General features: G+C 31.4%; 2 protein-coding genes across 8 annotated transcripts in view; one reads left to right on the top strand and one right to left on the bottom strand.

The window, feature by feature from the left end:
* LOC306656996 (uncharacterized protein) overlaps positions 1 to 14,539 on the top strand; it is a gene marked incomplete at its 5' end in the record, with an annotated part of 173,356 nt that overhangs the window by 47,263 nt on the left and 111,554 nt on the right. The gene's annotated exons all lie outside the window — the stretch shown is intronic.
* AGFG1 (ArfGAP with FG repeats 1) overlaps positions 1 to 14,539 on the bottom strand; it is a 70,599-nt gene that overhangs the window by 11,082 nt on the left and 44,978 nt on the right. The window contains exons 6-12 of one of the 7 annotated variants that reach the window (XM_079132625.1): positions 13,855 to 13,974; positions 13,118 to 13,189; positions 11,208 to 11,417; positions 9,868 to 10,048; positions 7,377 to 7,456; positions 7,068 to 7,160; positions 1,956 to 2,003 (exon numbers count right to left, since the gene is read on the bottom strand). In XM_079132625.1, coding sequence (XP_078988751.1) covers positions 1,956 to 2,003; positions 7,068 to 7,160; positions 7,377 to 7,456; positions 9,868 to 10,048; positions 11,208 to 11,417; positions 13,118 to 13,189; positions 13,855 to 13,974 — 804 coding nt within the window. The remainder of the gene's footprint in view (positions 1 to 1,955; positions 2,004 to 7,067; positions 7,161 to 7,376; positions 7,457 to 9,867; positions 10,049 to 11,207; positions 11,418 to 13,117; positions 13,190 to 13,854; positions 13,975 to 14,539) is intronic. The other 6 variants (XM_079132626.1, XM_079132627.1, XM_079132629.1 and 3 more) reach the window with 6 other exon arrangements.

Genomic DNA, 14,539 nt, shown 5'->3' with positions numbered 1-14,539 from the left:
TTCCAACAAAGTAATAACAAGTTTTAACGCTATGCAGTTTAATATAACCTAGGAAATTTTGTTCTCCTGAAACACAAGAACCAGAATGAAACTATTAAAACTGTCATTTGAAAGTCCAAGCAAATTTCTCAAATTGTATAAAATTAAAGTCTAAACAGTAGTCTACTTTTTAAAGCCTATTATAATGCAATTCACATGTATATGAGTAGACATTTTTGTTTTCAGGTTTGTTTTGCCGTATACAATAAAATAACCAAAATTTTAATTTTAATCACTAAAGTGTCTGCTATACTGTAATCTATGTGTCCCTGGAAAAACATTTTAAATTTTCCATTAAATAGTTCACTAAAAATAACTGGACTTATAGGAGAAACAGGATTAGAGGGAGACCACTAAAACCTATGTAGGCTTGTAACTAAGGGAAAAAAAAAAATTAAGAACCAAACACACTAACAGCCAGGCAGATGGTGAATGCCTGTAATCCCAGTGGCGTGAGAGGCTGAGGCAGGAGGACTTCAAGTTCAAAGTCAGCCTCAGCAACGTAGCAAGACCCTGTCTCAAAATAAAAAATAAAAAAGGGCTGGGGTATGTGGCTTAGCGATAAAGCACCCCCCCCCCCGGGTTCAAACAAAAACAACAATAAAACACTTACACAATTAAAAGGACATATTAAGTTCCTACTACATCAATTAAGTAAAACAAGAATTCCCACTCTTTTTGAAAGGTAAATAAAAATAGCTTTAGAAGAGGACAGAAATGTGGGAATTGCTAAACTATAAAAAAATAGAGTAAACTGCAGAAAGATTGGAAAAGAAGTGAAAAAGGCACTCTTAGCAAGGAAAGAATGTAGAGTAAGTGGGTAACAATACCACTGTAATCCTCCTTAGCTCCAAGTCCCACTGCTATAACTTAACAGACAAAGCATTAACCTTTTGAAGGAGATCTGTGTGTGAACCACCACCACATGCATGGTATTATTCCTCCATTTCCTAATTATTTATGACTTAATTCACACAACAGAAACATATAGTAGCAGACCATTGCTAGTAAATATTTAAAACAGCACCTTCCAACTACTGGTTCTAAGAAAGAACTCAGTAAAAAAAAAAGAGATAATAGTGTTTTAAGTATAGACTTCTAGTAATTACATAATGAAATACTGTGAGCATGCAGCTCTCAAAACACAATAACCCACTGAACTTCCTGACCTTAAAAAATTTATCAGCGTGATCATTGATTTAAATCACAGAAAATACTAAAACAAAACTAAAAATATTCCATAAAAATCAATCAAATTTTCTTTTTAAAGAGGAAAAATGAAAAATAAGTTATAGATTTTATCCAAATACAAGAGTTCTAAAGTTTATAACAATGCAATTTTGTTCAATAAATTAATTCCAATTACATATCAAACTTTTTAAAATTTAATTACTACTAACATTAAAAAAAAAAAAAGGGAAAATAGGCCACTGGGAGTAAGTGAAAGAATAATAAGCACACTGAGAGGGCAACAGGAAGATATTACAGACATTAATGCACTGACATAACTTTGACAAATCACTGTTTAAGAAAGCACTAAAAAGCAAAACTGGGATACAGTTAAGCAAAACCAAACTCCATGAAATGTGGTATAATGGTTTGGTATATCAAAAAGGTATCACTTAAAGTACTATGGATTCAAACTTAAGAAAAAGAATCAAAAAAGCTACTAACATTCTATTGTGACCATGGAGGTAAGCAACAATGCTTTTCAGCATTAAAACATAAATCACTATAAAAGTTTTCATGTAACTTTAAATACAACATGATCTTGATGCCACACATCCATGCCCACTCCATTTTAAAACATGGAAAAACTTAATTTCACATGCAAGGATCCAGAACACTAGCAGAAGCTTCAACAAGCAGGTAGACAAATTGCCACACAAATCTAGATATTAGTTGTGGCCACCTACCAAAATGAGCGTGAGGAAACACTTGAGAATGCATTGCTCCAGAAAGGCCTTATGGAAAGCCATAGAGAGACCAATGTCAATTAAGTTGTGAATAACTATTATTCAAATAAAAGTAAATTTGTTTCATTAAAGAATTCTCAAATTAGAATGTGCTGTTGCCAACTGGGTAGCATAAGAATATATAAATTAAAACACAATCACAAAATGAACAATTTTATTCCAACTATATTCATACTATAATATACCATTTGAAATAAAGCAAAATTCAGTAGAATAAATTTCAAATGAAGAAACATCGATGAAATTAAATTTTTAAAAAAGGACTGACTTTATTTTCAGGTGAAGATACAACTATATGTATAAAAAAGGTTTTGTCCACATCATGAGCTACACCCAAAAATGCTATTTAGCATCTAAAACCCCAAGTCTTAGAGAAAGCACCTGAAAAATGCCAAATAATTTCATTTACAACTCAACACATTTATTAGAAATACACAGAGATAACTCAAATGAGCTGAGTTTCACGCAGGGAAAATTATTAAATATGGTTCATTGGAAAGGTAAGTGGGGACTTTCAGTCTAAAATACAATCACCTTTAAGCAGAGAGAAAAGAAAAATATATTTTGCATCTTACATACCTGGCATGCTTGAGGACAAAGAGGTTACATATAAGGATATGTAATTAACAGAAGACAAACAGGTTTTGCTGAACATTAAAACCTTTTTTCACTGTTGTTTAACAATAAGGTGAGGGATTGTTTCTAAAATATATTTCTATGCATTTTAAATAATACTTTTAAGATTAGCATAAATTTGAGGAAATTGAGTGATTAAGAGAATGAATCTTGGTTCTGCCATTTTCCAGCAGCACAATGATACTAATAGGGGCATAAAGGGACAAAAATAGAACCTACATATTTCACAATGCTGTTTTGAAGATTAAATGTAACTATGAATCAAAGTGCTGTATAGTAACAAATGTATTTTTCTTCCTACGTTGAAAATAAAATTTATACTGTGTTCTGAATTCGACAAAAGGTTAACGGAAGAAGCGTTCGGTGTTAAACGAGTTTGGTCACTTGACATTAACCTCCTTTTTTAGAGCACTCTAAAAGCTTTAAGAAGTCCTGACATTTCCCATATGTATGTAGGCATAGAAGTCCTGGCATTTCCTGTATGTATTTAGGCATAGAATCCTTTTCCATGTAATACTTCTACATTTTAGTCAGCAGTAACTATGAATTTATACTAACCCTGTGCTTCAAGCTGGAACAAAGATGCCAACCCCTAAACTCTGGAGTACCAAAAATGCTATAAATTTTCCTTAAACAGTTTTTGAGATATAATCCACACGTTAATTTTTCTGCTAAAAGTACAGAATTCAACATTATTAATATATACACAGGGTTGTATAAACATCACCATAATCTAATTTTAGACTACTTTTTTATCCTCTCTAAAGGAAATTCTATATCTAAAGACTGCTTCTTCCCATAATACCCCATCATTACCACCACCCCAGCCTCTAACAACCACTAATCGACTATAATAAATCAATCTATTTTCTATCTCAGTAGATATGATCATTCTGGGCATTTTATACAAATGGAACCATAAATGTGTAGACTTTTGTAGTAGCTAATGTTTTACTTAGAATAAAAATTTCAAGGTTCATTCATGTAATAATTACTTCATTACATATAATCATCAAACATATTCTACTATATGGCTATTCATCATTTGGTTTCTTCAGTTGATGATATTTGGGTTGATACATATGACTGATGATATGTATTTTCTTTTAGGGGCTACTATGAACAATACAGATATGAACACTTGTGTGAAAGTTTCTGTGTGGATGTTTCCATTCCTTGTGGGTATATTCCTAACAGAGGAATTACTCTATGTTGATGTTTTTGAGCAATGGTCAAACTGTTTTCCAAAGACGTACCCACAAGGAATGTATGCAGTTTCTCATTTCTCTACATCCTCATTAATAATTATTACTGTTTAATCATTGCAGTCATCCTAGGTATGAAGTAGCATCACACAGTAATTTTGATTTGCATTCTCCTATTGACTAATATCTTTTCATGTGCCTACCGACTATACGCCCTCTTGGAGAAATGTCTATTAAAATCTTTGGTCAAATTTTAAATTGGGTTGTCATTTTATTATTGAGTTGTAAGAATTCTTTACATGAGTAAGTCCATTGTCAGATATACAACTTACAAATATTTTCTCCAGTAAAGTTTAACTGTTTGTTGTATTCATTTTTATCATATCTCTATCTATTAGCTATCTATCTCCATTACCCTCCCCCCTCATTTCCAAACATGACAATTTTCATTTTTGGTTGTCAAAAGTACCAACTGCAAATTATTAAATGTTAGAGATGTCCAAACATTAGGAGCAATCTGAGGGTGAAAGGGAACATGGTGAGAAAATCAGCTCCTCTACTATAAAAGTATGTCTTATATAACCTAATGAAATGCTTTACTTAGGTTTCCTTTGTTTTTCTTTAATTACTCCCATCCCTTTTTAAAAAATTTCATTTCCAGAGTCTACTAGCCAGGTGAGGTGGGCCAATTGAAAAAATACTTATCAGTGTATGTTACATAAATGCAAAATCATACTGGAATGAAGAGAGTGCTGGTTTAGAAGTATTTTGAATATTAGTATCAAGATTAGCTATTACTTAATATTGAACCCTAAAGGCAAACTGGTTTCTACCTAGGTAATACAACAAGGCTGTGGTGTCTTGAATCTTTCAGCTCTACTTTTCTATAAGTTTACCTCCCTGGAAAGAAAAAAATTCTTTAAAACAGAAAATAAAGGTCATTACAAAGGGCTTCTGAAATAAAGGGCAGAGTATAAGGGAGAGAAATTGTAAGAGAATTGCCTAAAAATGAAAATTATCTTACTTCTATTAGATTTAGGGTAGAGGGGCTGCTAAATGTCATAAAATCCTAAAATTAAAAAGGTTCTTAAGTCATATTGGGTAATCTCCTAGAGAAGGTTCCTACATAATATGTTAAAATTAAAGCTCCATAGTCTTGTATATCTAGAAAATATATTGGTAAAACTTTTAAAATTTCACACGGAACTATTCTGCAATGTCTTTTTTCAAAAGCCACCTCAATTTTGTTGATATAAAGCAGTAGAAATTCCTAGTAATAAGCACAGTCCATCAGCCAAACTTCTGTTCACATTTTAGCTTCAACAGAAACATGTAACTAACATTTGCTTTAATATATTCAATAATAAACTAAAAAAGATGGGATGAATCCAAAATTACCTATAATGTAAAAATATTTTACCTTGAAATGAAAGTTTATGGACATAGTATATTTATGATCCTAATAAACTCTGCTCATACCAAAACTAATTTATCATCTCACAGTTTATATGATTTTATATCCTATATAGAATCATAGCTTTTTAAAGACTTTCATATTCTAAAGTATAATAAGCTAAAGAGTTCTTAACTGTGAGGACAGAACCAACTTAGAGGTAGTCATGAGAAGAAAATACTAATGTATGATGATGCTTTAAGTATATAGTATAATGCAAAGAACACACAGTGATTTACATCATTTGATTTCACACCACTCCTGCCAGTCAGAGAATACTGTTCACATTTTATAACTAGAGCTAACAATAAGGATCAAAGAATTTAGTCAATATAACCTCAGTCAAGGTTTGAGTTTTCATTCCTCAGTTGTTCAAATGAGTTATGCTATAAACTCATCAATATTACCTTGCAAACAACTTTAACAAATATTAGTTCACCTTTCTATCATCCTTCTACCATTTATTAATAAAATATAAAAACCATTTTCAGTATCACCACCTAGCAGATAAATACTAAATCAGGAGTTGAACGCAAGCTGGCTATACCCACTGAACTTTCCCAAGCCTCAGTTTACTCAACTTTTAAACCATTTAAGACATTTATTTGATGGGAACTATAAGAATTAAACAAGACAATGTATAAAAGCTTATTGTGTCCACTGAAACATTTTACAAATTCCTTCTGCTAAATCAAAATAATATGCCAAGAAACAGAAAGATGTGTATACCAAATAAAAAATACAAATAGAAATTTAAAGCAATCATTAATTAGGTATTCTTGAATTAATAATTGACAACCAAAGCACAACAGAAATTTTAAATAATAATTGTATTAGGTTGACCTAAGTTAAAAAATAAACTGTTTTTTAATCAAATTAAATTTGATGAGAAAGTCAAAGTTATTTTAAACACTTGTTATGTTAAATACCAAAAATTCATAACCAAAAACATTTATGCATGAGGAAAATAAGAAGTTATTCAGATAGTATCACAATTCTGAATCTTACCAATGACAAAGAGGTTTACTAATAATCACTAATTTTTATATGATTTAATCTAATTTCAATATTATAAGTACCCACTATCTCAAGATTTTATATCAACATTTGCTAAAACTGGAATTAAAATTTGAGTTCTAAAACTACTGGGACATATACACAAAAACAAAGTTTACAAACTCTAGGATTAATGAATACCGTTATACCACCTGTACTTGCTGACATTCCAAGGTGATGGCAAATAGCTCTGATGTACAGAATAAGACAAAACTCAAAGAAATACAATATGAGCAAGATGTAACAAATTCCATTCATCTGATATGATCTTGGGGGAAAAACAAAATTCTCATAAAATGTTCTATTAAGATTGAATGACTCACAGCCAGTAATTCTAAATCCAGACCAACAAATGTTACTTGGGTTCAAATCCAGACAAACAAAAATTACTGGGTTCAAGCTCCTCTTATATACTGTATGGTTCTAGGAAATCTCATCTCCCTGATTGATCTTCCCTACCTGAAAAATGAAAGGTTTGGCCAGAAGGGGAATACTACATCTTTTCTAAGGTTCTGTTGAATTCCAAAATTGTGTAAACTTCCCACTAGTATTTGTCTTTATGGACAAACTCACTTCCAGATTCCATTCACCATAGTTAAGAGAGTCCCCATTTTGCAGTGTTATTCACATGGTGTCTTTTTGATAAGTACTTTCCCCAAAGCTTACAATTTCATAATCACTCTTTTTTTTTCTTCTTCTTACCTGTTGCTCCTCTGGCATTGGTCTGAAATGGATTTGTAGAAGATGCCACAGAAGGACCAGCAGCAGCAACAAATGGATTTGTGGAAGGCGTAGCTTTAAAAAATTATAAAACATACTATAAAATTCTAATTTATTTTGTATTCAAGGTTTTAAATATTTATTTACTACATTTATGAAGAGAGAAAAAAAATGAGCTTTGTGCTAATCATTGCTTCGACTACCCTCTGGTACCCTTAAGAAAATGCTACACAATAAATACAAACTTGGGTTCTTTATTAAAGCCCATTTATATATATCAGGAGCACATACCTCCAAATGGAGCAGGCACACTTGAAGAAACAGGTTGTGTCTGTGCAGAAGCACCCACTGGCACTGTTCCAAAAACATTGCTGAAAACAAATGAAAAGCAAGAGTAATCTACCTGCAGGGTAGCCACAGAATATGGACACGGGTAACACTAAACATACCATAGATATAGCAATTTTCAAACTTTAAGTCTCAAGATGTGTTTACATTCTAAACTACATTATTATCCCAATAACAGACAAATTTTTTTATGTATGTTACATTCATCAATTGTATTATACAAAAATAGAGAATTTTAGAAAAATATTCCTCAGGTTTAAAATAATCTAAGTTATCATATAACACAAATATTACTTTTTGTAATAAATAACTTTTTAAATAAAAGGGACTTGAGTAGACTTTTATATTTTTGAAAATCCCTTTAATGGTTGGTTTAATATATTTTAAGAGCCTTTTTAGATAATTATATTTTCTTGAAATCATACCAAAAAATAGTGAGTTTCCTAAAAATTAACTGAAATATGGAATTTGAAACTGTATCAATGAACTTTTTGTACTCCATTAAACTAAAGTTCACTGGTCTCTCCTGCACCTTAAATGAATCTTTTACCAATTTTATATCATGTACTGGTCATTTAAAAACACTTGTTTTATCAGCTATGATAATCTTCCAAAGGTTGAGATATTTCTTTACACAAAATTTAAAAATCATATTAATGTGGCCAACCATCACATCAGAAAATTAACGAGAAGCTGTCAAGCTCATGAGTCTATTAATTTTCCAAAGTTCTAATATTTGCTGGAAAACATCAATTTCATCAGCTGTTTTCTTTAAAGTGAAAAATCTAGTAAGTCCATCTGTGAAAATGTCTGACAAATACTCAAATCTGAATAGTCATGGTTAGTCTATGCATCAAAGAAAAATAGTGTTCCATAAAATAAGTGGCTACTTCTTTCCATAACTCAACCAACTATACAAGTAATTTCTTTCAAGACAACTCCATGCTCCAGAATCACTTCATGTATACCTTATTTCAAAACACAGAAAATCAGTAAGACATACTAAGGATAAAGATTTAATAAAATTTTAAGAATATTAATAAGAAAACACTGATCAGGAATATTCATAAATAAAATAATGTGTGGTGTCGAGAAACATTGTGACTACTGGATGACCACTAGCTCAATTTATGTTAAGATAACTATAAGTTTCACTTGCCACTATTTGTACACTATCAATACAAATGTCAATTAGTAAAAAAGCAAATAAACTTTCAGAATTATTACAGGAAGTTTTTTAACCTCAGTTTCCCATGAAATGATTTCAGGTACACCAAATATCCTACGGACTGTTGGGACTAATGACACATTAACTAACTCAGGCTGACTCCTTACTTCCTGGCAGGTGAGCAAGATCAAGACCTCAAAGGCCGTTTCAAAAGTTAATGACGATAAATCGGACAACAAGTTCTTGTTGTGATTGGTCTCCCTGACACATCTGATGGTCCTCCGCCCGGAGGGCTGGGTACGGGCGATCAGACGGCCCTACCTTTCCCAGTCTAGCCTGGTTGGGGAGTGCTCCCTTCCCTTGTTGCTGGTTGAGAATAGCAAGGGGGCTAAAGATCCCAAAAATGGACTACTCTCTATGTATGACTAATATACAGCAATATAATATCAATAAACCATTTGTCATGTATAACTCATTCAAGTTTCCAGAGTTTATGGTCACCCTGTTACAGTTCATTACTCATAACCAATATGGACAATCTTAATAGAGCAAAAAAATCTATAAATACCCCTAATTTTTTTCCCATCTGGCATACAAAAAATTCATTATAAAAAAGTCCAAGTAGGTAGTGTTAGAATTCTGCAATATCTCTCTAGAAAGGATGCAAAAGGATAGTAAGAGAAAAAAGCAGATACAAACCACAAGAATAGAAAGCAGATATGATTAAAATTGCACAGGCAATTCTTTTCAGGTCTGTTTCCTTAACCCTAAAATGAGTCTAATAGACTTTATATCTTTAAAATGAGTTAAATTTCCAACTATAAAGAATTTCTGTATGTCAAACACACATGAAATTGGTAGCAGATCCCTGAATTTATAAATACCAGTATGACACTGAAAAAACAAACTGATGCTTTCACTGTTTAGTCTTTGATTGAAAACTATACCACATGAGTATGTAATTTGACTGACAAATGGATTATATGATGAATATAATCTGTATGGGACCATCCATTTAAAGATGTGTACATAATCTCTGACTTACATTTTAGCACTCAAGGATGAAAAGGAACAAAACTTCTGGTTCAATGAAGGATAAAACTATGACAATTACGGATTCTATTCTAATTAACAAATAAAACTCAATTTCCTCAGATTTAAAAACTATTCAATCATTTTTATATTACATTCCCCAAACAGCTATTATTAAATTACATTATTCAGAGTTGAAAAAATAAAACACAAAGAAATACTAAGACAAAGTACCTGCTAGCATTACTTGTGGAAGTATATGCATTACTGGAGGTGGCAGCAGAACTAAAAACGCTGTCTAATTCTGCCAGGGCTGCATACTTGTCTGAAGATGCACTTGAATGACTGGGAACTGAAACCACAGAACCAACAGGAGCTTTACCTGTGGTCCCAAAACCACTCCCTTGGTCGCCACCTAGGAATGAACAAAAGTAACACCAAAACTTTGAAGTTATATACTTTCACCTATTTGCCACAAAACACAGGTAAACTGATTTGGAGTTTAAAAGAAAAAAAAAAAAATTTTAAATTAAATATATGAACAGGACTCTTAGTCTAATAACCAATCTACACAATACTGGACCAGATTAGTTGCTGTACATTCCACTACAGTAAAGACAGAATGTTATTTTTCTCTAGAGTAATATGTATTATATGCCTATATTACACATAGAGAAGAAATTCTCAAATTCAAGACAGGTGGACCTCATTCAAGTGAACATATAAATTCATAAAATGCTGGACCTAAAGTGAACAACCTATTACTATTTATCATTTTCCCAAGGTTTTCCATGTTTCATTAAAAAAAAAAAGTTAAAATAGGGAAGTATTTATTAAGCATTTATTATGTGCTAGGCATTGCTCTGAATACCTTACAAGCAGTAATACATAGAACACAATTTCATGAGTTCAATGTTATTATCATTCTCACTTTGGAGATGGAAAACAAAAAACAGACCCAGAGGTCAGAATGTGGAATCCAGTCTAGCATCAGATTTCCTGCTATTCACCTTTGCACTATGTACTTTTAGAGGTAATATACTGATGTTAAGACGAAAATTTGGTATAGAAATATATTATTTACATGGATTTAAAAAATACCAAATAGTAACAGAAAATAATTCGAAATACAGAAACCACCAAATAATACTTCAGCCAGCTCTCTTAATGAAACCTGTTGGCTCCTTAGAGGCACAGAGTAATAAAGCATGCTTTCTAGGATAAAATAAAATTTTTCTCAATTATTTTCTTTTAAAAGTAGAAGGTCATAAATTAATTTCTAAGTCTTCAATTTTATAGTTGATAATTTGGGTCTAAAACCTCAAAGTGAACATTTTATTCAAAATAGTATAGACAAGATTTCTATGCAAACTGAGAAAAGTATTACTTCCTCACATTTTAATAAATATAACCAAATTTAAAGTATTCAAATTTGTATTTGTTTTGTTTAAAGCTTGATACCTAGGGTTGAAGATGCAGCTCAGGGTAGAATACTTGCCTAGCACACCCAAGGCTCTGGATTCAATCCCAGCACCAAACAAACCACCAAAACAAACAAACAAAAAGTTTGATACCTTGCCCAGCACTGAAGATATTATCTAAATTAGCAAGTGCTGCATATTTGTCTGCTGTCTGTAAACCAGCTTTGTTTGCTGAAACTTTACTAATAGCTGATGCTGTCTGATGACTCTGGGAAGCATTGAAGGTTCCAAAATCAGCACTGGAGGATTTGGGGAAGTTATCAAAATGAGCAAAATTAGCATTTACTGATCCAGCACTTCCACCTGTAACAAAATAAACAGAACACTTGAAATTTCTACACTTATCCCAATACCCTTTGGTAGATAATTTCTTCCTAAATTGTCTTATAAAGATTATCAAATATTCTAATAACAATGTACAGGATATTATGATCATATACATTCTTAAAATCAGGTATATGATCATATATGACCTTATCATAAACATTCTTTTTTTTTTTTTTTTGTGGTACTGGGGATCGAACCCAGGGCCTCGTGCTTGCAAGGCAAACACTCTACCAACTGAGCTATCTCCCCAGCCCTTCATAAACATTCTTAAAATCAGTAGATGGTAAATGGCACTCAACCTTAATCATCTGAAACGTATGCCTTTTTATAATTTGTGCACCTAAATTTCAAAGAACCTGGCAACATTTAAGATAACATCTACCCTGGAGGGAAGAACATTGTTGGGGGGCGGGAGGGTTTGGTTAAAATTCAGTTACTTCACTGAACATCTGGCTATATACTATAATCTTTGAATAGTTCTCCTTCAACAGACGATACAACAAGATGCAAAATATCTTAGAGGATTCAAGTTTTTGAAGCTCCATTGGCAACACAGTTTAAACAAATCCCAGGGACAGACTAACAATATTTAAAATGTACTATTTTCATCAAGAATTTTTAAAAAGATAACCATTGAGCTTTATACTTAATTCCCCTTGAAGAGCTATTATTTAATTCTACATAATAATTCAATATCATGATGCTCATGGTAAACCCATATAGTTAGACATAACAATTATACTGTATTTTTTGACAGAAAAATGCTTTAAACAAAACAAGTTTACACACTGACACTTAATGGCTTAACTAGAATAAATCTAAATTAAAACTGTTAGGACAAAAGAGATGACTGGTACACATAATGTAATAGCAGAGTTCCCTGAAAACAGTGGGTCTAGCTCCATTATAAGACTTCCAAAAAGCAAAAATTCTATTATCCAAATAATTTGAATTTTTATATTATATTTTAGAAATGTTTTACTTCATAAAGCACAATTCACCTAATGGTCACTACAGTATGTATCCTGCTAAGATTTTAAAGTATGTTCTCTATTTTAGAACTTTCCTAAAGTACTAACAAAAGAATACAGTCAGTATATTTCATTCTATGCTTTTGATTTTAAACTTTTGATGTATTCGTTCTTCATTTCTAAACCATACTTTTAGCAATCAAAATGGCATATACCTATGGTTATATATCAAGGTGACAGAAAAGTACAATTAGAGATACTTTTAAAACAGATGTAAGGTGCTTCTATGCCAAAACCATGAACATTTTATCAGTCAGTTCTTTAAACATTCTAAACAAATAATATACTGATAAAAAAATCTTCAGGAATTAAACTGTGGTTGTTATAATTAAAACTAAGAAAAGTGTGCTTTACTTAAAAGATAGTGAGCTGTTAAAGGAACTGGAAAACAAAAGAAATGCTAAACTTCTAAAATTTCTATGAAAAATTTAATTTCAAAACTATCAATTAAGCTTTATTAAATATATTTGTGGTTTTTAACTGAGTTCGATAAGAGAAGGAAAGTAAAAGTGTGAATTTATAAAGGATTAGCATTAAAAAAAGGATTGACAATCTACAATTGAAAACATCCATGAAATATAGCACAAAACATACAAATTAGTTAAAAAAAAAAAAAAAAAAAGCCTACTTGACAACAGAACTTACTGTGGGTAGCCTGGAGAGGAAAAGCTGAAGTAAATTCACCAAAACTGCAGCTAGATGAAAGCATTCTAAATGCTGGACAGCCAGAAATTATGTAAATGATGACAGTTAAAGAAAAAAAAAAAAAAAGAAAATTGAAAGAAAAGGCTTTAAGATGATACATACAGATTAAAAAGTTGAAAGAAAAGTAATCAGCCAAATATCTAAATAATGATTTAAAGACTATCGATAAACACTACAGTTTATGGGAGAACATTAAATATTCAAAGACCAATTCCTGCACAGAAAACAATTCCCATGTTTGATTAAAGTGATCATTAATAATCTATACTAACTAACATTTAGAATTTTTTCTCAAGCTTGTCGCTCTTAAATTACTGCTACTTTTAGTTCTATGGAAGCAACTAGCTTCCCTTATTCAGACATAAAATGTCAATCTAAATCAATGTGCTCCATGAACCTAAAAACATATAATGCTCCTGTGCATGGGAAATTTAAGGAAGATTCATGTGCAGGAAAAGGAGGCAAATGAATGTTGTGAATTAGACAATATAATAAGAAGTTCAGAAAAGCAAAAGAACAGAAAAAATAAAAATAAAGATTGCAGATTTCCCCAGAGCTTTGTAAGACAGAACTACTTTAAAGTCAGGTAATCATAGAATTTGATTTTCAAAACTATACCTAGAGAGCTTTGTTTTTTAAAAAGTAAACATGTAAGCATAATTCTGGAGAAGCTCTACCTGTAGTTTGGGGTTGAAAAGGAGAGTGACTTGCTGTGGGGAAACCTCCAAAATTACTCGAACCACTAGACTGTCCAAATGTATCAAAGTTTGCAAAATCTGCATTTGCAGAATTCTGAGCTGTAAATGGCAAGGAACAACATATGTTAATGAATATGAAAACTACAAATGAAAATTCATGACAAATGAATTTAAGAATTTATGAAAAGTGTCAAGGCATCAAAACTCACATTAAAGAGAATTCATTTAGAAATCAGACTTTAAGTCCTATCAGAAGTTAATCCAATTATAAGTATTTACTAATGGGTATGAAGAAATTTCCAAAAATACTGTGTAAAAAGATAATTTGTACATAATATCCTCTGAATAGCCTCAGGGATAATATTATAAAAGTGACTCTATTAACAAAGAAAAATTAATTCAGAACAATAAATAGATGAGTTAAGAGTAAAGCAAACAAGAATGTGAGACATTCTGGAATTTCAGATTTAGAGAGATAATCACTTATGTGAATATGAGGAATAATATAAATATCTAAAATAATGATACAGATGGTTTAAGTACATTAATAAAATATTCTTTTGGGTTTCCTTTAAATTTTACAATTATGTAACACCATGAGCATACGAATATGAAATGTGAATGTGTAAGGACATGATATTATAATATATTCACATTATATTAA

This window comes from Sciurus vulgaris (assembly GCF_902686455.1).
Source record: "Sciurus vulgaris genome assembly, chromosome: 3".
In the NCBI taxonomy this organism is placed as follows: Eukaryota; Metazoa; Chordata; class Mammalia; order Rodentia; family Sciuridae; genus Sciurus; species Sciurus vulgaris.
This window is presented reverse-complemented; position numbering and strand designations above follow the sequence as displayed.